The sequence below is a fragment of the Chaetura pelagica genome, unplaced genomic scaffold, assembly GCF_000747805.2.
Source record: "Chaetura pelagica isolate M959 unplaced genomic scaffold, ChaPel_1.0 scaffold89, whole genome shotgun sequence".
Classification (NCBI taxonomy): Eukaryota; Metazoa; Chordata; class Aves; order Apodiformes; family Apodidae; genus Chaetura; species Chaetura pelagica.
In genome coordinates, this window is record NW_009954532.1 from 602,125 (window position 1) to 630,098 (window position 27,974).

The 27,974-nt window shown below is 45.2% G+C and overlaps 1 protein-coding gene across 1 annotated transcript; it reads right to left on the reverse strand.

Moving 5' to 3' along the window:
* Positions 1-27,865, reverse strand: NDUFA10 (NADH dehydrogenase (ubiquinone) 1 alpha subcomplex, 10, 42kDa). The gene is made up of 9 exons (XM_010004708.1): positions 27,703-27,865; positions 26,905-27,120; positions 26,100-26,186; positions 24,594-24,715; positions 23,240-23,319; positions 21,877-21,931; positions 18,024-18,109; positions 10,890-10,998; positions 1-69 (listed from the first exon to the last, which is right to left on the reverse strand). Exons 1-9 carry the CDS (start codon positions 27,815-27,817, stop codon positions 1-3), a joined length of 939 nt encoding a protein of 312 aa, XP_010003010.1. The 5' UTR covers positions 27,818-27,865.
* Positions 27,866-27,974: the final 109 nt, after the last annotated feature.

The following is a 27,974-nucleotide window of genomic DNA, read 5'->3' on the forward strand; positions in this document are numbered from 1 at the left end:
TCATTTCAGCCAGATCCACTTGTCACCAACATCAGCATTGTAGCCTGGCCTGAAATTGCGACCAGGGAGCTGGAGAGAGAGCAGAAAGTTGAGTCAGAAACGTTTCTCTTTGTCACTCTTTCTGGAAATGTTGGGATTCTTTATCATGTGGCCTCATGGTACCTGCAGGAGGGCAACATGAAATACGTTTTTACAATATCATGATTAAAACTTCCAGAAAGATCAGTCCCTTTGAAAAAACTGAGCTGTGCCACTGAGGGGCAAACCCACAAAAGACACTCTGCCATTATATATATATATAACTATGCCAATAATCTCAGCACACAGCAGCATATTCCACCTGGATTCTCCCTTACACGCCCTTGTTCCCACCCAGTTCTAGTCAGAGGTGACTCCTCTCACCATAGCATGTAGTAGAGGAATTAACCAAGTCTCTCCTGCCAAAACAGGCACACATTATTAAATATATGAAGTATTTCATGCATGAAATACTGAGTTAATTACTACATTACATGAAACCATTCAGATGAAATTGTGTATTTAGCCTTCAAGAGCTGAACTTGTCTTCCTTAAAGCACAAGCATTATCTGCCTGTCTTCATAAGCACAGCCACAAGCCATTACTTTCTGGAAAAAGAACCCACAACAAACCAAAGAACTAGTTTCTTGAACTCTCTTCCCAAATTTCACTGCTACCCTGGGACCTAAACAACAGCCTTCACTTGCTGCCTCTGAAATTCACTGATCTTTCAGGCTGCAGCTCCTGTCAGTGCAGCTCAGACACACGGGCTGACCCGACCAAACTTCTTGTACCTGTGGTTCCCAAACCAGGACTTGAGGAACCATGGTGATGCTGTGGCATGAAGTCACCTCCCTGTAGGTGAGCTGGCAGAGGGCTGGGGACCACAGCAGGAAGCCTGTCCTTCTGACAGCATCTCAAGAGGCTAGGCTGGTTCTGTAGGTCACAAGAGGGTCAAACAAGGAGCAGTTTTAGCCCAGCCAACCCAGAAATGCATTGCAGAGGGAAAGGTTGGATGGACTGGAGAGCTGGGATGGGGATAGGAGGTCTACTAGGAAAGCTAGAAGATCTGCATCCACACCAGGAAAGCAAATTGTCACTAGGATGAGAGGAAATGGAGGTGAACAGCAGGACCCTACAGTCGGGAGTTCAAGGAGTTGCACCTACACCTAGAGATGAGGATCTGTCACCTCCAAGTCTGTGAGAAGACATGGGAGACTGAAGCACACAACCTCCTTCATTCTAGTCCATCTAACCAGCCAAACAGATGTTCCACACACAAAGCCTTCCACAGGCTTGGACTAAATGACCTTTAAAGGGTTTGGGAGGAAGAGGACAGCTCTGAGGACTGTGCATTGGGATGGAAAGCCAAGCCTGGCCCTCTCAGGGCTCAAAAAAGCCCTCAGGCAGCACCACAGACACCAACATTCCCAAGTAATTCCCTTAATCATCCTTGCAGCTCTCTGTTGGACTCTCCCTCTGTTGAACTGGGGATCCCAGAACTGGATACACTATTCCAGGTGTGGAATTTTTAGTGGAGGTTTAGCCTGAATGAACATAAACCAGGCTCTGTACCAACCAGGTAACTAAAGCCACGGGAACAAAACCTGCCAGTGCCAAGGGCATCAAGTTGCTGCTTTGGCAACTGCTCTGAACTGAGTGATGCCACAGAGGAAACAGATGTAGGCACATTTCAACCTCAGCCTCAGGTGTTAAAGCAGTCCCCTTCAGAAAGTACCAACCAGGACCTCCATAAGCAGAGCCTGTCTCCAGAACCTCTCTGCCTGTCTCCAGAAATGAAAGGGACAGAACACAGGGTTTGTCTCTGAGCTATAATCCTGGTAACAAGAAGCAAAGCAACATGAAAAAAGCAGTTGTGTGAGAAAGCCTGAAGCAGGCAGAGATCCTCTAATAAAACCCTTCCTTTAAAAATAAGCAATCTGCTGGCAGCCTTTACAAATAATTAAGCACAAATCATCTGCTCATCCCCACACAAGTGCTGGTTTCACACAGAACCCCTGACTTGCCCTGATGATTTTTCTTTTAAAAACAACAACAACTGTAAGAGGATCCTGTTGGAGAGACCTGCCCCTGCAGAGAGAAGCAAGACCCAGTCTTGATGAAATCTATGCTCATCCATTTAATCCAGCTATTTATTCCAGGATGAAGCCTGTTGTTTTGAGGAAGGTGGAGGGGGTTCTTTTTTTTTCTAGTTGAAGGTCAGAAAATGAAACACTTCTTTCTCCCTAAAACATCAAGCTAGCTGAAGACTTCTGCTTCCCTTGGGAGACATTCCCCACCCCTCCCTGTCACAAGCCATTCTCCATCAGTTTTTTCCTAAGGTTTTTCATTTAAAGTTGTCTTTAATGTCTTGTCTAAATATCAGAAGAAACCATGCAGTCCTGTTAAGAGTTACTCCTGCTGAGCAAAGGAGATGAGAGATGAAAATAAATGATTGCTGTCCCTGCCCTGCAAATTTACAGTGGTGAGCTAGGGAGGACATCAGACCTGCTGTGCCATTCTCCATCAGTTTTTTCCTAAGGTTTTTCATTTAAAGTTGTCTTTAATGTCTTGTCTAAATATCAGAAGAAACCATGCAGTCCTGTTAAGAGTTACTCCTGCTGAGCAAAGGAGATGAGAGATGAAAATAAATGATTGCTGTCCCTGCCCTGCAAATTTACAGTGGTGAGCTAGGGAGGACATCAGACCTGCTGTGACCAGCCTGTATCTATTAATTCAAGCACAAAAACAGCTCTCCCTGGTCCTCTCCAGGCAGTGCATAATTGGCCCTTTGATACTTCAAGAGATTCCCAGATAACTAGATTATTAAAGCAACAGGAGCTCTCTGGGAAAACACAGGAGTTTACAGTTTCGTTGCTGGGTAAATCTGCCCTCTTTAAGAGATGCAGTATCAACCCCAACTGAATTCAAATTCATTGTTGGAAACAAAATTCCCCATGTGCCTTTGGTTAAAGACGTGCAACCCAGCAAAGCAAATGTTATAACAAGCATTCACCCATACTCCATGGCTCACAGTGGGCCTTGGCAAAGGCAGTTGAATTTTAGGGTATGTTACAGCCAGGCTTTTGAAATTGCCCCCCCCAAATAAAAAAAAAGAGGGCAGAGGAAGGCACAGTAAGCAAATCCCATATTACAAAGCCAGCAGAGCCATGTGGATTGATGCTCTGGGCACTGTTTGCACCAGGCACACCTGAGAACAGGCTCTTCAAAGCTCACTTTTTTTTACAGCTGTGTCCAAAAAAGGTGCAAAGCAAGGAACAAGGGAGGTCTGTGCCAGAGGGGAGGAAGCTGGTGATCTTATTATTGAGCATCTGGGAAAACACTGCAGCCTTCTGCCTCCCCTCCAGCCCCCTGCATGTCCCACTCCTGCCAGAACAAGTGTTTGCTCATCAATGCCACAAGGATTAGAAGGGCTGACAGTGCACAGCGTGGCTGAATGGCCTGAAGAGCACAGAGCCAACAAGAAGAGGTCCTACAGGACCCATCTCTCATCTCCCAGGCTGAACCTGCAGCTTTGTTAGATCATTTCACAAACTCTGCCAACCCCATTCACACCTGGCTGGGTCAGCTTGCAGTGACTGCAAAACACACAGCTAGCAAAGGAAGACATGGAGCTGTTGGACAGAGTCCAGAGGGTGGACACAAAGATGATGAGAGGGCTGGAACACCTGGACAGGCTTAGAGAGGGCAGGTTGTTCAGCCTGGAGAAGAAAAGGCTCTGGGAAGACCTTAGAGCACCTTCCAGTGCCTGGAGGGAGCCTGGGAGAAAGATGGGGACAGACTTTTCAGCAGGGCCTGAAGTGACAGGCAAGGGGTGAAGATTGTAAACCGAAAGTGAGGAGGTTTAGACTAGATACTAGGATGAAATGGTTTACAATGATGGTGGTGAGACACTGGCCCAGGTTGCCCAGAGAGGTGGTAGATGCCCCCCTCCCTGGTCAGGCTGGATGGGGCTCTGAGCAACCTGATCTAGTTAAAAGTTGTCTCTGCTCACTGCAAGGGGCTTGGACTAGATGACCTTTAAAGGCCCCTTCCAACCATTCTGTGATTCTCTGATGCCATAATACCAGACCAGTGCAAAGAAGAGTGGTGGGAGCACCAGGGAAGGTCTGGGGATGCAGGACAGGTGGTAGGGTAAAATTTTTTTGGTTACAACAAATGGTTAAGTTAGTGCTCCCAACTGCACCCAGTTGAAGTTCCCAGCCTGTTGGGAACTTGGCCAGCACTGGGGCAGGGATGGGAACAAGCAGCCTGCCCTGAGGCTGCTGGTGCTGCAGCCAGAAGTAGTAAACTACCCAGCCTAGAAAAGAGATGGTGGAAGGGAGGAGAGCAAAGCTCTGTGCAACTTGCCAGTAGCTGGGAGAACAGAGAGAGGGATGCAATATTCACTGCCTCTTCCAAGGTGGTGCCATCAGACAAAGTCAATAGCTTGAAGGACTCCTTGCTGAAGGACTCTGACATGGAAAATTGAGTAGGTCTAGATGGGAAACTGGGCAAGTACTTGCAAGAGACTTGCACTTTCCACAAGCCTTGTGCATTACAAGTTGGGCAGTCAGAGCTGTAATGAAAATCAGCAATGCCACACCATTTGCAGGTGGTTGCCACATTCCCAGGACAACTCCATGTGTGCCACCTTCAAACCACACTTCAGAAAAACCAAAGAAAAGGTGTGATTTAATGGCCATGTTAAAACTAATAGTGCACCCTATTAAGCTTGATTCATTATTAACAACACATTTCCACAGTACGAGGAGTAGCATGAAGGCTCAAAGCCCTTCAAACTTTCTTAGGTCCTTCACTGGTATCAGCCCAAAGAGACCTGTGGAGCCACCAACAGGTTTGTCCAGCACCAAGTGGCAGAGAAAGCAGCCAATCACCCCACCAAAGCATCCTTCCCAGGAAAAGTAAGAAAAGCTGTGTCATTATCACAGCAGCCATCTAGACACAGACTTTGCAACACAAGAATGAAGTCTCTGCCCTCAGGAGGAACTGAAGCAGCACTGGCCAAGGGAATGGGAAGAGAGTTCCCACTAGACAAGCCCAAGGACTCACATCTGCAGCAGGAGGTTGAACACAAGCTCCTGGGAGGTCACAGCTCAGGAACAGATTTTTCCGCTCTGTGGAAACGGATGAGACAGAACCAAGTCTTGGTCTGTTGCATGACACTGTGCAGAACTTAAAAAGTTGGCAGCAAGGATGCCCCTCCAGAAGTAGGAGATAAAATCCACCACACAAGAGCATGAAACTCCCAGAATGAGCTGGACCCAAAGGTAGGGCCAAGCTCCAAGGAACGAAACCGCTCGACTTTAAAAGAGCCTCAGTAAAACCATGAAAACAAGATCATCTCATCAGTTAAATTAAGAACCCTGCCACAGAAGTGTCTGTCCAACCCATAAACATGATGCAAAGCCCTGTAAAGTGGGGCAGGCTGTGGGGCAGAGCAGCCAGCTGCCTGCTGCACCGCATCGCTCCTCGCCGTCCCCGCCGACCAGGCACGGGCAGGCAGAGCTCTGGAGACTTTTAACAACCTGAAAAGCTCTACATCCACCAGCCTTGTTTTCCAACATTTTAGGAACAAGAAGAATGACCGTTTTTTCCTGCTATTCCTGTGCTGCTTTCCACTCATGGCTGGGCCTCTCAGCTACCTCAGCTCTATAAATAGCACGTTTGGAGCAGCGCGGATCAAAGAGCACTTAGAAACAGAGTCATTACTGTGCAAGCACGGGCTCATTCATCAATACCCAAACCTTTTCATTTACTGGCTGTTCATAACAAGCATAATAATAGCACCTTCCATCACTGCTGTTAGCAAAGATTCCTGCTTCTTCCAGCAGAAGTCCTGACTTCCAGAAGTTTGTCGGCAACGTTCGCTGTTGGCACCCAGATAAAAATCTGTGAACATGTAGCTTCATTTATTGGGTGTATTACAGAGAGGTTTGGTTCCTATGTTCCAGAGGAGAGAGGGTTTTATACCCTTCAGCCCCCCCAAGGTGTATATGGCTTAGTTCCCAAAGGATTGGAACAGAGAGCAGTATGTTTACAGCTCAACTCCTGCCATTCTTGACTCCAGCAAAATTCTCCAAGCTGGTACCATTCATTCTAGCCCAAGTGACAAGAACACTCAAAGGCTTTGCTGAATTGAGATGAAAACAATACCAACTTGCTCAAATTGTTCAATGAATGTTGTCTTGCCCTGCATTCAGTCATTAACAAGACAGACAAGACAGCAGAAACCCTTTGGAAAGAGAAGCATCCAGAAGGAGGACTCAGCACATTTCTTTAAAGCTGAAGTATTTGTTATTTCAAACAACTTCACTGGGTTGAAGCAGATTCTGGTTTTGTAAAAATTACTGTGACTTCCAGTTTGAACAGCTACAACAATGTGTATCTCTAGCCTTGCTTTTGTAGGACAGCCAAGAATAAAACAACAGGGTACAGCTAAACAATTTGTTGCAGCTCTTTTTCAAAGAGCCTGCTTGCCCTAGTGATTATTCTGCATAGTGACAGAATAACTACTTTAGTTTTTCTCAGCAAAGAACATGTTAGAAATGACAAGTTATCTACTACTGAGTGCAAATCTACCACAGGAAAAAGCCAGGAAACTATAACCAAGCTGGATAAACTGTTACACTAACTGCAGACTTGCTTTTCTAACTGGACTGGTGAAGTGCAAAAAGCTTCTTAGAACAGCTCTCCTCATGTTACCTAAAGTAGAAGCAGGTCTCAGCAATGCCAGTTTTACATGAGAGAGGCCAAAGACACTTAGCAGCAGGAAATTGCTATCAGGAAACAAGGGAATGAACATCCTAATGCCATCCCAACCAAGACTGCACCACCACACAAGGGAGCCAAGGGATAGAGGTTGAAGTGTGCCAGGATCAGCAAACAGCTTGGGAAGAAAAAGCACTCAGAGGGTGAAGAAAGGAAGGGAAACTTGTGGCTCACCATTGCAATGCAAGAGCAAAAGGCCACTTGACAAGCAAAACTGATCTAAGAAATCCTGACACACAGTCACATGCACTCACTGGAGATGGAAGTCATTTGGGATAGGAAGCACCTCTGAGGGTAGCTCAGGAGTATAGAATAAATTCTTCATCACACAGTGTCTGAAGAAGAATTGTATGCCCAAGTGCTTGGTCATTTTCTTTAACACCCACACCAGCATATGTACTTAAAAGAACCCCAGCAAACTCTAAAGGGATAATACTCCCACTGCACAATCTTACTCCTGACCCAGAGAAAGGATGGGGAAAGAAAAACCCCAAACAAACCCTAGAGCATGAGATGCAAGCCACAGTTTTTAGCCACCTACTAGTGGAAATACCCCTTTTCTCCTTCATGCTTCCCAGACTTGTGTTAGAGACACTAGGGCAAGCCACTGGACACACAGAGAAGCTGGGACACATGAACCAGGGTCGAGGTGAGGGGGCTGCCACAAAAGTTTTCTATTAGGGCTGATGATGTGAGAAAGGAAATCAGGTTTTCACCTGCTTTACTGAAGGAATTCTCCACTTCAGTGCCCAAGAGAACACCAGCAAACTCTGGACTGCAGGCTCTGGTACACTTTGTGACAGGCAAGCCCCCTATTTTTATTTTTTTTTTTATTTTTAAGCAGAAAACTTATGTAAATTAAATATTTATCATTTCCTTATGATCTGCAGCAAAGGGAAAAAAAGACTATTTTGAAGTTTTGCAGCTTTGTTTTCACAGGTGAGTATGTAGGTGATGACTTGAATATGAATCTCAGAAAGCTGCATTTTTCTGTATACAGAAAAAGAGCATGAACTTAGAAAAGGCTTTTTTTCACCACCCCTGGAGATGCAGCAGGACTTGCCAACAGCATTTGGGAGTGTGAAGTACATAAGTACATTATTTAAGTACACTGATTCCATTAAACAGAACCATTTGTTTTTGTCTTCTCTGCAAACACCTCTAAGTGCTCCAGCTCCATGGGCACACATGGAGCTTGGAGCATTATCCCTGGGGACTGTGCACAGTTGGAAGAAAGCAGAGAGATACAGCAGTTGGTAAGGGGAAAAAAAATAAAACAACCCACGAGCAGTCAAGTCTTGACTAGTCTGACAGCTCCTAAAATAATGCTGCTTCACTTAAGAATGAACATTCTTCTCTCTGACCTACAGAACCTGACCAAAAGGTTACACTTCCCCTGCCAGAAAAGCATCTTGGGGAGTTTAAGAATGCCTGAGCAGAATGGCTGAGCCCTGCTAGAGATGGCAAGTTATACATAAGTGAGTTTCCAGCATTCAGAGCTGTATGTGGAAAGGCACACATGGCAACATCTTGGACTCTGAAGAGTGTTTCCTCCTCCTCCTTCTCGCTTGCTTCTCACTAATGACTATTTTGAACAAAACCCAGCTTCTGCCTGGAATCTGCAAACCCCGGAAAACCACTATGATTAGGCAGCACGACTTGTGTGCAAGGAGCTCTGAAAAGCACAGCAGTTAGCTGCCTGTTGCTGTGATCAAGGACTTAGGACTAGTTACAGGGTTGCCGGGGAAAAAAAAATCCCCTACGCAAATCATTGTATTTATGGGGTAAACATCATTACACACTTTAAAAGCACATATTTCCCACAAGGAAAAGTTAAAGCTCTCTAATTATACCATAATTAAGTCTTGACTTACACGTCATGTGAGCCTAACATCTTGATCTGTCATCAAATGCACCAGTGGTAGCCCAGCTGTAGCCACCCCTGTGTGGCCACGGGCAGGGTTGATGGGTCCCCCTTGTAGGACCCAGCAAAGTCACAGCCAAGACTTGTGTGTCTCTAAGTTCACCTGCTTCTTCTGCCTGCAGAGGCTGCATTAGCTCTGAACACAAGCCTTGCCTGACCAAGAAATTCCTACCTTCATTTGCTAAACAAAGTTGGAGGGCAAACAAGGAGATCTTCCAAGTTGAAACACAGAGACATTAACTCTTCGAACGTGAACCAGCAGGTGGGGCTGGCTTTGTGCTTCCCTTTCCAGTGGTTTACTGGAAGCAGGAAAATTCAGCATCTTTTCCACTCTGCACCATCCCCACAGACCCTCCCCATCCCTGAAGCATTCAGGAGAGAGAAAAGGAGTAGCTAGTGTTGCCTGAATTAGACAGAACGCTTCAAAAAATGTACAGCTCCTCCTTATTCCACATCATCACTTTCTACATCCTTACCTCAAAGCATTCCTGGAGAAGGGAGATGATATTTTGGCAACGTTGGGTTTTTTTTTTTGCACTGACAGTGCTCAACTCCTGCTCTCAACTTAACTGGAATTAAACAGAGCAGTCCAAGAGCTCAGCTTTCCTTCCCAGGTTTGCAGATTCCCACTCCTAAGCATCCCCTTGCTACACCTGCAAGGCAAGCCCTAATTTTTCCTGGAAGTCAGCTATTTGATCAGCCAGGGAGTTCTCAGTTTCTTGCCAGCACAAAGAGGAATGTGCTGTTGTACAGTTAAGAGAGAGAGAGAGAGGGGAAAAAAAAAAGGCTTTCAGAAGTATTACCCTTGGTTCTTAGCACGCAGCACCGAGGTCACATCTAGCTGTGTGTCAGGCAGCCTCAATAATTCCCAGCTCTGCTGCAAAGGGACATCCTGGCCAAGAAAACCTATCATGTTTGGGAAGAAAGGCACCCTCAGCACAGATGGATGTTGCATGCTGGCAACAAGGCAGTGCTGCACAAGCACAGGCGTCTCCTGGAACGAAGGGCTCCAAAAACCCTTAATCTGAGCTGCAAGTTTTTGGACTTAAAAATGTGAAAGCAAGGGGCACAAAACTCTGCTAGCAAGTCCTCAGATTTTCTCAAAGATTCTCAGACCTGGGTTTTCAAACCCATCAGACAACCTCAAGGAGTAGCAAGATGCTTTCACCTTTAATCCCTTTTACAAGCCAGAAAAGCTACCACTGCAGGGAGGCAGGAGGGTGTGAAGGCAGGAGTCTCTCCACAGCACAGTTAGCTGAGGAGGCACAAATTATGCTGAGTATTCACTGGGTCTTGTGGACAGACTATTCCACAAGAAAACACATTGTCAGCCCAGAGTTTCCAACCAAGTCCACAAACCTGTATGTTACATTTTCCTTTCAGTAGGAGACAGGACCAGAAGAAGAGTGTTTTGATAGCACAAATCATGGTTTGCAACAATTTATACAGATCTCCCTTACTTTGCCCTGGGTGATAGCTTGAAAAAACACACACAGTGGCAGAGAAGATTACTGCTCAGCTTGAAAAGACACCATGAGACTTCAGTTTGTCTCACCAGCATGAATTGCCATCAGTCCCACGACTTCTCCAAAGAGCATTTACAACACCTGGGCCTTAGGAAAACCCTGCATGAGGTGAGAGGACCCCACGCCAGCCAAGTACCAGGGCAAAGTCAACTGGAAGCCCTTGCCTCCAGAATCAGAAAGGCAAGCAGCTAATTAAAACCATTGTGTGGGAGCCTGCATGAGGTGTAAGAGAGTGCTGGGCCACAACAGGCTTTGGATGTGTGCCGGCGTGCAGAAACACTATTTAAAGCACCACCAGTTTTGAGAGGCAATGTAACATTTCTACCTTCTCAGCCTACTCCAGAAAAACACCCTCTCCCTCCCCTGTTTTATAAGCAGCCACCCTGTTTACAGAAGTCAGCACAGGCTTCCAGTGCTCTTGTTTGACTCCAAGGATTATTTTAGATTTCAGGGGTTAGAATCTAATCAGGACAGAAGAGACAAAACCCAGTGAAACCCACTTATCCTTTAGTCTGCCATCTAAAGATCAAGAAAGAAAATCAGCTTAGGAAACAAACCATTGGCTTCATTATTCCCCTGGTGGGCAAGCAAGACTTTAAACCAGGTGGGCATCCTCCAGCATCACTCACCGATCGGTACTCGTAGAAGATTTTGTCATACTCTGTGCCTCCAATGGTGATTTCTGGGATGAAACGAGGGATGGCCTGAGGATCCAGCACTCCATCCTTCTCCTGCACGCTGAGGGAGAAGGAGGAAAAGGAGAAGTTAGGCCACATCCTGCTCCAAAGACATAGACATCAGTTCTGAGCTTGACTGAGTATTAAAGAACTGCTGTTCTGTTAACGCTCCCACGGGTTTTGGCTGTTTTCTGGTTATAATGGATACAGAGCCCTTTTCCTCATCCATCCATCCATCCATCCCCACACCTTTACCTACAGCTTGTTCCTGCTCCAACTTCCCTCTGCTTCTCCATTCCCTCCCCCAGGTTTCTCCTCCCTGGATAAGCTCTGTCACTCTGGGGACACTTCTCCACCAGGCACCTCCAAGAGCTTTTCTGCTTCCCTCTATTAGCAAGATCAACCCAGTGGTTGCATTGAATCTCACCCACTATTTTTAACTGCCTCCTGTTCAAGTAGTTTTCACAAATGAACCCTCACAAGGGTTTAAATAAGGTGGTGCTCTTCCTTCCAACTCCCAGCCTGAAAGAACTGAGGCCATCACAGGGTTTGGAAGCAGGCAGAGGACCTGGGGGAAGCCTGCAGCTGTAACAGCAGGTCCCAGGATCCACCCCAAATCCATGCTCTGCACAGCACCAGCATTTACTAACACCCCAAATCTAAAAACAGCTGAGAAACTGCTAGAAAGCCACCTTCTGCAGGCTGGGGCTGTACACAAACCAACAGTGCCACCTGTACGTATTTGGGGAAAAATACACCCCTTTGCAGTGGACAGGGACCAAATTTAACACTTGAAACCCTGCAAATTGTGGTTTTTCCCCAGTGAGTTGCACTTCTTTACAAGCAGTTACATACATCTGTTAATAATTTTTTAAGGAATTTCTTTTTTTGCCTTTTATCACAAGTTTTGGGACTTTACCTCCCAGCATTGAGCAGCTTCAACTATTCTATTAGCCTGCTAATATATCCCAACATGGACACTGCAAATTATCCTACTACAGACCAATTAGTAAGGAAATACAATAATCTAGTAAAAATGGAGATGACAGAAGGTGCCTAATTAAAGTTCAGGATAAACACCAAAGATGCTTCCTAGGAAATACTGCATTTTCTATCTTCACATGGATTAAATGTGTATTTTGCATCCTGGAAGGCAGGAAAACAAGCCCTCCTGTGCCTCCTCACCAACAAAGCAAGAGCTCTTCTCTTTATAGGCCAGCACCAGCCCTCCTGCAGGCCACTCCCAGCCTTCCCACTCCAGGACATCTTGGAATAACTGAGCTGGAATGAAGAGCTTGCCCAAAACAGTGATGATGCAACTGGTTTTATTTCTGAATCCCAGCATACTTCAGGACCACTTAGTCTCCTCTCTTGGGGTTCTGAGAAAGAGTCAGCTCTAATATCCACTGCTAATTAACTGGGACCCAAACCAAACAGATTCCAGCAGAAAGCAGCCCCTTCAGGTACCAGCTCTTCATCCCACACCTGTAATCTGTACCAACACCATGGGCTTTAATCTGCATTTCCATTGTGCAGGGAGCAGGGACAGCAAGCTAAGAATTTTTATTTGGACAGGCAATGTTTAAAGACCCTGCTAAGCTCTGGCTTAACAGCAGAGGCCAGGGAAGATCCCCTCATCTACCAGTGAATAAACATCTCCATCCCTTCTTCCCACAGCAATGGGAGAGCCTGCTCTCTGCCAAGTGGCAACAGATGTTCTGGACTTTACAAGTCCGTAGCAGAAAGCAGATAAAATTTGTCCAGATTATATATAAAGCAGAACTTGACACACAGACATAGAGCCTAGTAGTCAAACAGTCCACAGTTAACCTGTTTCTTAATGAATCTCAGCCAAATGGCAACTGTAGAGGACAATTCCCAGGCACAACTTATTTCAGTTGGGGGCCAAGATGAAAAATCTGCTGTTCTTCAAACTTCTTTGCTCTGACAACCACTGCCTCCAAAGAAACCACTGCCCAACAAACAACATTTAAACCTCATGCTACTAAAAATTGCTTCTCCAGCTTCAGCTCTACTCTGCACTGGAAGAAAGAACTTGGAATACTGAAAGCACCACACTAAGATACCTGGCACAACAATGTCTTTAACCACAAAACCATTGCCAGAACTAAATCACTGCTCAACAGGAAGCATTTAAAAGCATCTTTTTATGTGTCCTCAGTTTTCTCTTTTGTCACCAGCACAACATTATCACTATTTATTATTTTCTGGTGCTCAATATTTTCTTGAAGCAGCTTTCATCACACTTGGCTTCCCAGAGAGTCCTTAACCTGCCCATAAGATTAGGTGACATTTCAGACTCAGCTGAGAGCACCTAAGTGATTGCATTGTCCTAGGTCTGTAAGAGCATCAGATTTTAGCTCCCCATCATTGTAACCACCCATAATCCTACTAGCCAGGGTTCTTCCTACTGCTGCATGGGAATCACACTCCTAAGTACATTTACAGCAATGGGTAGCTCACCTCTTCTGCAAAAGCACCTACTTCACATCTGCTTTGTCCAGCAAGACATGCACGAGCAAGTACTGAGGAATCAAGACTGGCACATTCCTGCCTCTTTCTAGAGGAGGAAAGTTCTGTTTCCCTAACAGGCAGCTTGCAAGAAGGATACACAAATTTTCCAGGGAACCTGCAGGGAACTGATGACACATCAGTAACTTTGTCTTTGGGGTTTTTTTTCTCCTCAGCTATGTATAAAACCCCAAATTTCCTCCAACAACAAACATCAGAATTATGTATAAAACCAAGTCCCCAAATTTCCTCCAACAACAAACATCAGAAAGCCTTATGTATTTGCTGGAGTTGCAAGGTGGGGTAAGGAAAGCAGGCTGCTGGCAAAAAAAAAACCAACACCAAAACAACCAGTCAACCAAAAAAGCAACCCAGTTTTCATAGCCTGAGCCATGATTTCTCAACTGATGTTGGCACAGTCACAAGAACTGAAGTGACAATGAAAACCACACTTCCTACCTAAAAGCATTCACTGGCCTAGGAGGCTTAGAGCAACACAAACATATCAGATTAAATCCTGCACTTAAGACATGAAAGTAACTTGAGAAAGAGCAGTTGGATCCAACTGGAAAACCTTATTTTCTGGCACACCTTGAAACCTGCTTCTCACAGACTGGTGATTGTGTTCCAGGTGTGACTGGGTGAGTGGCTGCTCTTCACACCCTCATTACCTTGGCCAGGGCTCCTCAGCCCCTGCTGAAGTTGGCTTCCCTACCTCCCATGGGTAGGGTACAAACAGAGCAGGGGAAAGGAGAAATGAGCTGGGCAGGAGAGACAGTTCCTCCATCCAACTCCAACCATACTGACCTCCTCTGCCTCATTCAGCAGGCACAAAGGACAAGTGCAGGCTGTGTTTCCCTCATGTGCCCTCCCCATTTCCTCCTTGCCTTGTTCTCCAGGGCACACAGACCTTCTGCCAAAGGAACCCCCACACTCCACCCTTGGGTCAGGCAGAACAAGCAGAATGCCATGCCCAAGATGAACCAAACCACAGCTGCTCCCTTGGTGAGCAACAAACATCACAAAAGAGAAATGATCTTTCCAAGACAAGCAGGTGTGCAAGACAAGGTGAGAAGGTGCAACAACACAGCTCTTCAAATGTAGGAGGCCTCTGCAAAGAGGCAACTGCAAAGAACTGCTTCAATTGAAGCAAGAGAGAAGTAAGGTGCTGAAGGAGGTAGTTTTTAATAGTGCCAGAAGCTTTACCACAGGTACTTTGGAGTCTCCATGTCTTCTAGGACTACTAGTCCTGCTCTGTGAAATCAGACAACCCAGGAGGGACACTGTTTCCTTTAGCTGAGCATGCCAGACTGCTCTGTGAAGCTGTGCTGAAGGGTTGCCCTTCCCTCATTCACTCCTAGGCTCCCCTCCTTGCAATATCTCACTTCACTGGAGCAAAATGTACAGAGAGGAAACAGGAGCCAAGCTCTGGGGTTAGCAATAGTTCCAAGAAGCTACACAAATGTTAAGAAAACTTAGAAATTACTAGGTTACTGCACATACCAGGCCCCTCAGTAACAACCCCAGGATAGGTGTCTGATGTCCTGCCAAACACAACACTGGAGAAATTTACTACAGAGGGTTTGTGGCACACCAGGAGTTATTAATGACCAAAACTGAACAGATGAGCATGGCAGACTATTTCATACTGGATTGTTTCCATTTGGAAATGGATCCTCTTTCCATAAAGATAAAACAAGTGCCAACACCTCTCTTTTTTGTTTTTTTTAAATGAAGTTAGTGGTGGCTCACAAAAGCTGAAAATTGGCCCTTAGAAAGTATGTTCTGCTGTAGCAAATTCCAAAGGGTCTCCAGGGATGTAAGAGATTGAACTGATTGACTTGGCTGATGAAACAAGTCCAAGGCAGCAAGCTCCCCTCTCCAGCTGATAAAGGAACATGGGCAGTGCTCCACCAAAGACAGCCCCTTCATTCCAAAACATCCTCTCTCTTGGAAGAGCCCATGGGCTTGTTTCTCCCAGCAGAGAGAAACGTGCTGCAGAGGGTGCAGTGGCAACAGAGGAACCCCTTCAGACATTTCAAAATGCAGGGTGGTTTCTGTTGGACACAGCACCTGGAAGGGGAGACGTGGAGAACATCCTCTGGGAGATCCCTCCAGCTTACACACACACACAAACATAGACATCTTTAACCTTTTGCCAAGACATGCCTCAGTCCCACAGCCACACCATTAGAGCAAAGGGGAGAGCACTTGAAGGCAAAGCAGGGAGATAAAAGGTATCATTATGCAACTGATTTTATATGGGTGTGGGCCCACTGGTTTTATTAGCTTCCTTCTTTTGCATTCCCAAAGCAATCAGGGGCTCTGCTGGGGTTTCTGTGTGTGTCAGACCCTCTGTACCTGCAGGATTAGGGCTGCAATGCCCTGCCTGAAACAGCCCGAGTCAGGATGAGGAGGCTGCATGCTGGGAGGTCAGCAGAGGAAGAAACTGCAGGTGGAAAACCAAATACCTGCTGCAGCCCTGCAGGAGCAGGCTACAAAACTTCATCCAGGAGAAAAAAAAAAGACACACAGACACGTGCCAAGGGTACCACACACTCCTTCCTGCTTGGGCATTGGAAAAAGTGAGGGGAAAAAACCCCACCAGCTTTAATGCTCGTGCACTAGCACCCGAATTTGGCATCTGATGCTCAGGGATGCAATTCCAACAGTGAGGAGATGCAGCAGATCCCCTGCAGTGTCTGCTCAGTCCTTACACCTTGTCCTCTGTCCGGGCCTGACACGCAGGCAGGGACAGGAGGAGCCTCATGTCTGCCCTGCACTTCTGGAGTTGACAAAGCTTATGTCCAAACCTACACATCTTTAGAAGATGCCCTAAAGGTGCTCTTCCCAGTCTGCCCAGCATGTTGCCCACGATTTCTTCACTTGGCTGAGCAAGGCACAAGCACCAAACTGGCACAGGATCTGTTGTTAGGTGTTGGATCAATGCCCCAACAGCCCAGCACCTTCCCAGGACTCCCAAGCACATCCATCAGATGCCTGAATCCAAACCCTGTCAGCAGCACTATTCTGAAGGCTGGGGGAAGCACCAAACCTCCAACCAGAAGAATATTTCACTTGGCTGTTGGTTGCACTGGAAGATCTTAAACCAGCCACAGGCTGCCAAGAGAAGAAATGATTTCATATGATCTACAGTGACAAGAGCCTTGCACAGGAGACCCTCACGCTCTCCCCCCAGGGTTCAACCAACAGCCAAGTGCTTAGCAATGCCATTCATTCCCTTCTACAGCTGTGAAGCAGGATTTTCATCCCGTATCTTTATACCCTGCTCTTTAATTGCATCCTTTAACTCCCTCCCACACTCTGCAATTAATAATCCTCTCTTAATACCCGTACTAGTGTGAAGCTGTAGGAAAACAAGCAACTCAAACTGCAGTTTCTCTTTCAAAGGAAATCCAATTTTGATAGCATTGCAGGATCTAAGCAACCAGATGCAATCCTTTCATCACTACTCAAAACAACCTCTTCTCAGATACTTAGAAGGGCACCCAAATCATGACTTGTTTCTCTTAAAACACCACCCAACCCCACTCTTCTGCCATCTGTCTTTACCCCTTGACAGAAGGGCCACAGAAAAGGAACATGACCTTGACTTCTGGGAGGCACTTGAAGAAACAGCACAGAAAAGTAAATCTGTATCACAGGGGTCAAAGTGTTGGTCTGATCTCACTACAAACATGTCTGGTTTTGTTCCACACGTTTTAGAGCTTGGAGGGCTCCCTCTTTGTTCAGCACTGCTCAGGGGACACAGCCCCACCAGTAGGACTCCACAGCTGAACTGGGACACAGAGAACCATGGAGTACTTGCCAGGAATCATTATAGGATCAAAATTACCAAACTGGATCCTATTTCAGCAAGACAGTTGCCACAATCCAAGTCTGATCTCTTCACATCCAACTAGACAGACTAGGATCCTTAACCAAAAAAATACCCAAAAAAACTTCTTAAAGTGCTGTAATTTATAATCCCTGTTGTTACTGTGAAGAGTGAACTGCAACACCTCATGAATTAGGATTAAAACTTCTCTTGAGAAGTATTTACTGGGAGTCAGAGGAAAGAAGGAGAAATGAATTTAATGGAAGGGGATCTGAGAAGGGGAACTAAGAGAGGGGAGATTGAGGTGAGATATGAGGAAGAACATTTTCACTCTAAGGGTGGTGAGGAACTGGGATGGGTTGCCCAGGGAGGTTGTTGATGCCCCATCCCTGGGGGTTTTTAAGGCCAGGTTGGATGAGGTTTGTGCAGCCTGGTCCCTGCTCATGGCAGGGGGGTTGGAACTTGATGATCTTTAAGGTGATCCTTAATGATTCTATGATTCTAGGATCTATTTTTCTGGAGTCTCTCCTCAATTAGCAGCAGCAGCAAAATGCCACACACCAGTATTACAAAAGCCTGCTACCACTGCTGGCTTGGACCCAAAAGAAACCAAGTCACAGTGCAAATATAAACACAGCTTCAGCAATTCCAGGTGTTAACCACTCTCTTCAAGATCTAATGCTAAGCAATGTTCAGTTACTGGAAGTTAAACTTACTGAAGTCTCAACTGATGGAAAGAAACATCATCCTGCTCCAGCCACGGCCCCTTGTCAAACTTCAGGTACTCAATGTCTTCAAGTATCTGGAATCAAAAGATAAAAACCAGACTAAGAGGTGAGCTGATCAGAACGTACAAAATCCAATAAACACACCCCCAGATCAATGAAATAATCAACATTTATTATTAAACAAGTCACCCAGCAAAAAAAGGCTCCTCTGCTAAAGCTGCATTAACAGTGCAAATGTTCAGAGGTAACACATCTCCCTGCCTTTTTTCTGGAGGTTGTGGCCCTGCCAGAAGCCCTAGGTAGACAGGGAGTCAGCTCTAAAGTTCCTGGTGCTTTCAGGCTTGGCAAGCAGAGGATGACAGAGAATAAATAGGGTGAGTGGTGCCTTATTTCCAAATTCTTACCTGATCCAAGAGACCCGCCACTGGGGCTGAAAGGACAGAGAAGGTACAAGCCCACCTTTCAAGGCAGAGTGAGGGGGAAATAAGCCCAAACTTAACCCACTGTTTTGCAACCAAAACCCTGTTATGCTACACAGGAAGTCCTGTTTATTTTCCAGCAAGGCTGGGAACTGAGACAGGCTGAGGAGCAACTGTGGCAAGTGGAAAGGAGAAGCAAAACTCACTGCTCAGCACCCAAACCCTTCACACAAGTAACACCAACTCAGCAAATCATGCCCTCAGCATCCCCCAACTTATCCATCCTGTCTTTGAGATCCCTTTACAGCCTGGCTCCACCAGAAAACAGATCTTTGCTGACCCACTGGACAATTGCTGAACATGACAGGTTGGATCTGAAGGAAAACCAAACTAGTGTCAGCAGGATGCACTTAAGGTGCATGATGAGGTGGAATCAGCACCTGGAAGGAACTTGGAGAAGGGTGGGTTTTTACAGCTCCACACATCACTTTTCAGAAGCCTTTTCCAGAAGGAAAGGACAAAGCTATGAGGTCAAGACCAAAATCCTGATGACAGATGGTCAACCCATTGACAAGCAAGGATGCCAGTAATAAAGCGAGTGATAGAATAATAAATGAAAAATGCTTCAGTTCTTGTCTGTACATTAAACCCACTCTAATTATACTCTGTGATCCCAGCAAATGTTAAATCCCATCTATTGCCACATAAAAGACAATAACTAAGTGCTTTTACAAAGTAGTTTTGAACATAAAGATCCACTTTATTACTATTACTACTATTTTATGGTAAGAAATAATGGCTTGGAGATACAAACTGCATGATCACTTTCCTTGAGGCATTTGTATTTCTTAAAGACTAATTTTGCTGATAAAGACTTTAAAAATACAGTCGACTTGACACCACCAAAGCACATTTAAAACTTCAAGCAAGTTTTGATGCTCTTCAGCCATGTCTGTTGCCTTATGAAGAGGCAGAGCAGGCAAACCAGACACTGGAGCTGAGAGCTCAGAAACCTGCTTTTCACATAAAGAAAAAAAGCAGGTGGCAAATCCACCTGTTGGCACAAAAATGTTTAATTCTTAAAAAAACACTACAGAAAACTGCACCACAGACATTGAGAAGTTTTCAAACTTCTACTGTGTCTTCCTACCAAACTGCTGTAATTTAACTCCCCAAGATAAGCCTTAGATGATGCAAAGAAGAGAGGTATATTGCCAGACAGCTCAAAGATCCATTTATTTGACTTATTTACTTTAGAAGCTGAACCTTCACCACACTTCCTATTAGCTACACAAAAGCAATTACTCCTGTATTCTCCAGCAAAGCTTGGGAAACTCCCCACTATGGCTGATATCAAGACTAATAATAGAGTCCCTATCAACAGGGCTCAGAATATGTTGCATGGAAAAAGAAGTCTGCAATGCAAATCAGTTTTGCACACTCTTATTATCACCTCAGAAGACACCTCTCCCAGCAGCTTGCTAACAATGGTATTAGCCTCCCCACCAGGCTGCAAGAACAGCTTCCTAATTTATAAGGAATGCCCTGGCACCCCCTGGGAATTAGCAGCAAATGAATGATTTAACCTGATGGCAGCACAACTCGTGATAACATCCAGGAGAGTTCAAGCCTTAATATATTGCAGGGCACAGCAGGACTGAGAAATGAAGTCATTTCAATAATGAGAATCTTTCTATAATCTTTGCCACTAACCCGACAGGAACAGCTGACAATTTCTGAGCTTGTTTCTCAGAGATCTGAAAGTGCTGTTGCTGGAAGAGTTGGAGGGGGTGGTGGGCAACAGGTGACACTGTTCTTACCCACATCATTTCCTGGGGACATGGACATCAAACCCCAACACGTTCCATTTTTAAGTTATTTAAGTTATTTCCTAACACAAACACATTAGCCAAGTGTTTATTCCTTGTGTTAAAGCAGCCTAAAACACCCTAACAAAGCTCATTTCAGCACTTTTGACTCCTTTGGTGACTACAACCAAGGTTAATTGCAATATGAAACCCTGCTTGATCTTTCTGGAAACACACCTCAGAAACACAAGTCAGTTCCAAGTTGTGTATGTCTGTTATGAGCAGGTCAAAAGCCACTAAACCATGTGGTCATAAAACAATTAAGCTCCCAATCACACAGCAAATCACCTGTGGAACACTGTTAAACACTGCTATCAACAGGCTACACCTGTATCAATAAACACCCTGCAAGCCAAAGCCAAATCCCTCCTGCCAACTCCTTATTTCCAAATTTCAGCTGTTTTATTCCAAAAGGAAACTGAACCTGAAGGGGGAAAAACCCACCTTTATTCTTTGAAGGGGAAAGAGCACCCACCTCTACAGCCAGCAGCTGACAGAGAAAATTACATCACCTTGTACTTTGACTTCAAAATAATAACCCTTCCTTTAGCCCAGATTTGTCCATCCTAATTAGAAACTGCATCAGTGCATAATGATGAGCCCATGGACAGTGATGACACAAGAGTGCTGAGCTTGGGAGACTATCCACTTGAGCAGTAAGACCTTCACACTCACTTTAAACCCTGATCTAAAGGATTAAAATAAAATCCCAGAAGTGAGTTTCACTACAAAACACGGGGGGAGCAGGAAGAAGTGACCTCATGTTAATCCTGTCACATAGTAAGAGATGGTTTATTTCTAGCAGTGAAAAGACCATCTACCTGGCTCAGTCCAGAGCTATTGTGTTCAGCAAAACCATTTGGAGGAAAAACCCTGCAATTTAGAAGCCCTGTTAGCTCACAGAGATGAGCAACCCAGGGTGACAAAGCCTGTAACAGCTCTGGTTACCCAGCTGTTTGCTCTAACCCAATCATGACCACCTTTTAGAAAACAGCAGCTGTTTTATTGCACAGGAACCTGTGCACCAACCAACAGGAAGCTTCACAGTGGCAGCAGCCAACAGAGACAGATCTCACACTGGGAGTGATGCTCCTCTTGGGTGATGCCATTGGTTCCCAAACTGGGCTATGCAGAGCCTTGCCCATCCCACCAGCCACTTCCAGCAGGGATGCTGACTGAACAGCCAAGCACTGCCCAGCCCAGCAGGGACTCAGGAACATCCCTCCCAGGATTTGCTTCATAAAACAAACTGAATTTGGAAATCCCTGGCAGAAAACACACAATAAATTATTAGTGATGGTCTGCAGGGGGCCCTGCTTGCTCAGCCAGCCAGGGATCTTGGAAGACTCATGGGGGTAGGATTTCCACTCTCCTGACAAAACACTCACCCTTTTCAACACTCTAGTAGAGACCCAGCCCAGGCCACAGCAACAAACACTAAATGCATAAAGTAGTTAACTAAGTTACCTACTAGGATAACATGTTCTTTTTACATTTCAGTCTTGCAAGTTAAAAAAAAATAAATCAAAACCAATATATGCAGGAAAGTCTTACCTTCTCCACATCCTCTGCCTCAGCTGCTGTGTACTGCAAAACTTCACTGGTCTCACTGCAAAGAGGAAAACAGTTGAATTCCCCTGATACAAGTGCTCTACCCATCCTCCCCCTGCTCCAAAATGAAGCAGAAATGAAGTTAAAAGGCACAATCATGAGCATTTCTTTAGGATGCTTACAGGGCTCTTGCAACAGAATTCTCATTAGAGCTTGAAGTTGCTTCTTTCCTGGTGAAAAATCATTTTGGAAGGGCAAAATGGTATCTACATCATTTCAGTTTAAAAAAATAGATTTTAAATCCCACCTATTAATTTGTCTCCATGTCACTAATGTGGATACTTGCCCCAGTTACAACTGGCCAATCCATTTGAAGCCAATTTTCAACTGATCGAACCCAAAAACTCCTGTAGACCTTTTTTTTTACAAGCAGGTTAATACCTGTGGGTAATTTTGAAAATAATAGAGTCAGTCTTTATTATTTACTAAGACTGGGCTAACTGACCAAAGCACTGCAGTTAGCAGGGTCTGTAAAAGTTTAAAAGCATTTAAATTGTTTTCTTATTCATGTAGCAGCCTTCACTGAATAGTGATTTGCAGAGAGGGCCATGACAGGAGCTCCTACAAATGTTTCACTACTATGGACACACAGCCACCCTATGTTCCCAAACCTGCTCCAGCTGCCCTGGGAAACATTTCATTTAGCTAACAAAACCTCAGGTATGTGCCACATAGGGTGGAGAAGCAGAACTAGACAAGCAAAAGTCCCTGAAAACCTTCCTCCTCTCCCTCCACATCACTACGAAGAAATCAGCCAAAGCTATGACAACTGAAAGGAGTTTTTAGGTGAGGAAAACTCCAAACTCTCCAAAAAGGCCTGAGAAAAGCTCATATTGCATCACACTCGGGTCACACAACCACAGAGCTCTCTGGACATCACTCCAAGGAAGCTTTCCAGCCCCTGCTGCAAGCTGCCAGAGGAGCAAAGGTGTCAGCATCCACCACGTACAGAAAGGGACACAGAGCTGGTTTTTGAAAAGCAAACAGAGCAGATTCCTGGCTCTGCCCCTCAAGTGTGAAAAAGTTTTTGTTTCCTTATACATGACTGCAAAGCTGCAATGCCCAGAGACAGCAGGATGAGTCAAAAAATGTTGCTTTATAAAGCTCACACCTAAAAAGACTTCATTTTTCATCTTCCAATATTCCCTACATAGAGTGTTTATGCCATTAGGTCACCATATTGTACCACAGGGAGGATTCTTCCTGTGATGTGACTTAAGTTTTCCTAGATGGGCAGAGATATATTTAGGATTTGTACACATTTTTACTCCAAGGTTTCACAGACAAAGCTTTCTGGTTTGCTAACCTGATCTCTGGTAAGAAAGTCTTCTTGTAAGCATCCTCAATGTCCTGGAGATAGGAAGGAGACACCTTTTTCTCATAGGGCTAAAAACAAACAGAAAACAAGGTGGTGAAATGAGCTTTCTTTTCTCATCAGCCCAGATTCCAGCCTCATCAGAAGGTGCTGGACCACCTGCCAGGAGCTCACTCTTGTACTGGCAGTCAAACATCCCAGTAAACCACATAATGAAAGTTTCAACAGTTAAGACAGTTGGGAGTGTTTAGAATTTCTTATGTGGTGTTAAATATCTAGAGTACCCTAAGGACAGAGTCAGCCCTGCATTATTATAGCCATGCTTTTAATGATCAGCCATCTGAGGAAGGTTCTCCTGACACATGGACTCAAGGGAATTACAAGCTACACCAGCAATTTGCCAGAAGGTCTCAGAAATACCATTGACCTTTCTGCTCACAAGGGCAAAGAACTTGCAGGTTCCCATGATACATTAAGAAGGTTCCAATCCTGTCACTGAAGTTGTTAAAACACAAAAGTATGGTTTTCCCAGCCAAGAGTATCTTGCTCATCAAAGCACATTCAGCCACAGCCCAATCTGCTGCAGGGCTGAAGGGGAGAGTCACTAGACCAGCAGATTAAGCAAATCTTGAAGAGAGAAACTAGGCCACTCTCCAAGGGTTTGGGGAGCAAAAGCAAGAATGTCCCACAACTGTCAAAGACCAACAATAAGTAAAAGTTGTGTATTGTAGCCTCAGGTTAGGCTGAAGTCACACTAGTGACAAGAAGCAACTTTATTTCTGATCAACTTCACCATCAGATTACTCAGAGAGCTCACTAGGTTTTGTATCTATTGAAATACCTCCACAAAATTAGTTTAATGTTTAAGACTGGTGGTTTCTCTGTGTTAAAGTGAAAGTACCAAGCAGTAGTTTTCTTAATTTCAGAAAGTTAAATGACCTTGCTCACCACAAGTGACCCACACTAACACAGCCAACTAGGGAAGCTGGAGATGGTGACCACCAGCTGGGGCTTCTTGCACTCAGAAAGCACAGGTCAGACTGCAAGAAGCATTATTGCCTGGATTGGACTTCTGAAATGGCAGCTACACAGGCTGTTTTTTAAAAGCAGATGAATTAGATAAAAACCTTCCCATTGCAGAAACAGCAACAAACTGATGCAGTCAAAAAATAGTTGTTTATTTTTTCAGAACAAGCCACACACTCATCACCAAAACAGTTCTTACATCTAAAAGGACAAGAAGCTTTCTGAAGCAGAATTTTGCACCAAGCCCCATGGGAGGGACACGAGGGAATGGTTCTAATAGACACTAACAGGCAGTAACAGTGGCAAGAGATAAAATTACCTGCCCTTTCTCTTGAATCCTCTTCTGCACCTCTGAAACAGGCACATCTATATAAATGACCAAGTGGGGAGGCAGGAATTCAGAAATGCTGATCTCTTTGATCTCCTTGTAGTGGTCAACACCTGTATAAAAAACAAAACCAAGCAGACTGGGGAGCTAAAGGCAGCCCAGATGAACACACACACACACACCTTCCAAATGGATACAGGGGCAACAGGAACAGCATTAAAACTATAACCTATCAGGCAATGAACCTGCAACTATTTATGTGTATTTCTCTGTGTTTGCTAAAGACATCTCACCTGCAAATAAATCAATTCTACCTCTCACTTTTGTATTTGTAGCCTCCTCTTCTTGGCTGATAGAGCAAGCTTAGGGTAGGCTTCTCCTCAAATAGGATTAAGGAAGTTTTTAGGATAAACCATTTTCCAGAAACACAAAGCAAAATACAATTAAACTAAGCTGCTACACACACTGAGGTATAAGAGTCAAACATCAGTTATACCAACAGGGGGGATTTATTTCTGATTTCAGTTTACAGAAACCTGGGTTTTTCCTCAAGTTGCAACTTCCAGAGATTGTTAAAAAGCAAATATACACCTCCTAAATCTAAGCCAACTCACACAAGACAGAGGGAACACGAGGCAGGCAGGGAAACAATTACCTTCACCTCAGGGGTAGCCAAAATGCCAGATTTGCTAAGACCAGGTAGAAACAACACTTTCAACAGCAGATTACTGAGGGGTCAGCTGATGACTGAGCTTTTGCAGCCGTTTTCTCCAGACTTGCAGACATTTGAGCAGCTCTAAGTTTGCATGTTTTGGCTGTGGCTGGTCTCCCATGTATGCCACATAACTGCTCCAGTTCCTAGCCAAGGGGTGGAGACACTGCTCTCTGCTCACCCACTGAGCTAGCCTTCCATGAGGAGCTAACAACCAGATGTTTAAGCTCAGCTTCCTTCTCATAAAACTATGGTGACTATTCTCAATCACTTTCACATCATCCTATGCTTGGAAACAGCTTCCAGGAGGATTTGCTCCACCACTCTCCTACAGCTCAAGCTAAGGTCAACTGGCCTGTAGCTTCCTGGTTCTTTCTTCTAAAAGGCAAGAGCAGCATTTTTGCTCTTTGAGATTCAAAGGGTTCTGGCCATTTAAGGCAAGCAGACCAAGCCCTGCTGACCCACCTAATGCTGCAAAAGATCAAGGTCTGCCTGAAGGACCTTGGAGTCTTCATCAGCATTTTCAGGAAACTACAGGAGTCTCTGGTTGACAGAACACAAGCAACCAATACACAGAACACCTGTACACACAAGCAGAACCAAAGTCTTGAATGAAAACTGGAAGTCTCAAGGCTTGAGCAGGGCCCAGAACAACTCTGAATACTTAAAAGGAGTCCACCTTCCAAGCAGGCTTGTTTCTTTTTTTAAAAAAACCCCTAAGCTACCACATTTGTGGCTGAGACCATGGCAAATATACCTTCCTTTTTTTCATGCAGGTAACTTACATCTCTTGTGGATATAGCCTTGTTTGAACATTGCCTCCAGGAACACAAAGTCGCTGTAAGGAGAGCGCTCTATCACCACGCCTTGTCCTGCAAGGGAAAGCAGGTTCCAGTCAGCAAGGCTGCAAGAGGCTGCTGGCAGCAACACTTCCAGTCAATGACAGTACTGCTCTTACCCCCCATTTCCTGCTTACTTTTCTAGGAAAGTTAAGTAAAACAAAAGAGCAAGGCTTGCCAAAACAGCCTGGATGCGTGTGCCTCGTGCTCATATACTCCCAACCCTGTGCCCATCACTGCAGTAGCCAAGTGCCACTAGATTTAAGGAGCACATTTACATTCGTGTCTGAGACATTTATTTATTTTTTGGAAAACACTTACTAAAGCACAGCAACAGGTAAATCAGTGCTGGTGCACCAAACCTTGTCTCACCAGAAGGCACCTGAGTTGTAACAACGCCGCCACAAAACGTGAAATCAAAAGGACTGAACAAAAGATACCATCAGGAACTAAATCTAGGGAGAGTGTTTAACAGGCTGTACAACTCACAGCTGCCTTGGCGTGTTTAAAATGCCTTTCTGAAAATAACCATCAGGGATTGGCAAATGAAAACTAGTCAGCTGGGTAACTGGTGCCTGCTAGAAACGATGCGAGACATGCTCTTCTACAGGGACTCACTAAGGGGGGAAACTATAGAAAGCTCAGCAACCTAACAGCCTTTCATGTCAAAATGCAGGCATTGCAGTACTTACATTACAGTTTACTCACAAGGTGAATTAAGAAATGCTGTTAACAGCCTGTCAAGCCTAACCTGTGGCCAGCAGATGCTCCAGGGCGTCCGCGTACTGCAAGACCCGGTTACCAAACAGCCAAGCCTGCAGCCGGTAAGAGTGTCCATCAGGGCACTTGGGATCGTTGTAAAACCTCTGCAGGTTACAGAAACCATTAAATTTCTCAGGCAGCAGTGTTCCATCTCCTGTGATCCGGTCCAGGTAGTGGATGTCTGCTTCTGGGAAGTATCTCATTCCTAAGGGAAAAAGAGAAACCCACAACACCAATAAGTAACAGCAAGTTTTGGGCACTTACAGTAAACATCTATTCAGCTCCTTTAGATACCAGGCTCTACTTTACACAGCTCCTGAAAACAGAGCAGAACCCTTCAGCTGCTCCCATCCCAGAGGGCAGGCAAACCCTGTGTGGCCACCTTTCCAGGGTGAGAACTGAGCTACTGCTCTAAGCAGAACCTTCTGGCCACCCTGACCCTCTGCACACACCCATGCAGGGCATCCTGCCTCTCAAGATGCTCCATCAGCACCAGGAGCTCAGTGAGCAAACCTGACTTGAGCAGAAGTGAAACTTCAACCCCAATGCACCACACGGCACACAGGTGCCCGGCAGACCTGACGAGCCTCCCACCAGCACCTCAAACCTCAACTCCATTTTCTTCTCCCCTTGTCTAGACACCCTTCACATCACCTGTGGCATCTCCCAACAAGTCATTTCCCAGTCAAGAACTGCTGGTGGGTGAACTGCCTTTCTCCACACACAAATAACAACCCCACTGCTACATTCCAGCAACTACTGCAGAAATTGGGAAAACAAGACATACCCAGTTTCTCTGCTATCTGTTGTGCAAGCTTGCCCTTCCCAGAAGATAAGTTTCCCTCCACTGTAAAGACTTTGCTGTATTCAGTGAACTTCCTTGAAGCTCTGTCCCCCAGCATATAAGCCAGCCAGCCATACTGCAAATTCTGCTTGCAGCTGACATGAATTCTTGCCTGGAAGAGAACACAGTTACAAAACCAGCACATTTTCATTTCCTCAGCTGAACCAGGCGTGCCCAGCTTTTCCAGACCCTCCGTGCAGGACACACACACACAC

Excerpts from the sequence above, each read along its gene's own strand:
- NDUFA10 (XM_010004708.1), bottom strand. The coding sequence starts at position 27,817 with ATGCTGGGGGACAGAGCTTCAAGGAAGTTCACTGAATACAGCAAAGTC. Across the intron at positions 24,716-26,099 it reads AGGCTATATCCACAAGAGAT|GTGTTGACCACTACAAGGAG; the intron begins GTAAGTTACCTG and ends TTTTTTATACAG. Across the intron at positions 21,932-23,239 it reads ACTTTCTTACCAGAGATCAG|TGAGACCAGTGAAGTTTTGC; the intron begins GTTAGCAAACCA and ends TCCTCTTTGCAG.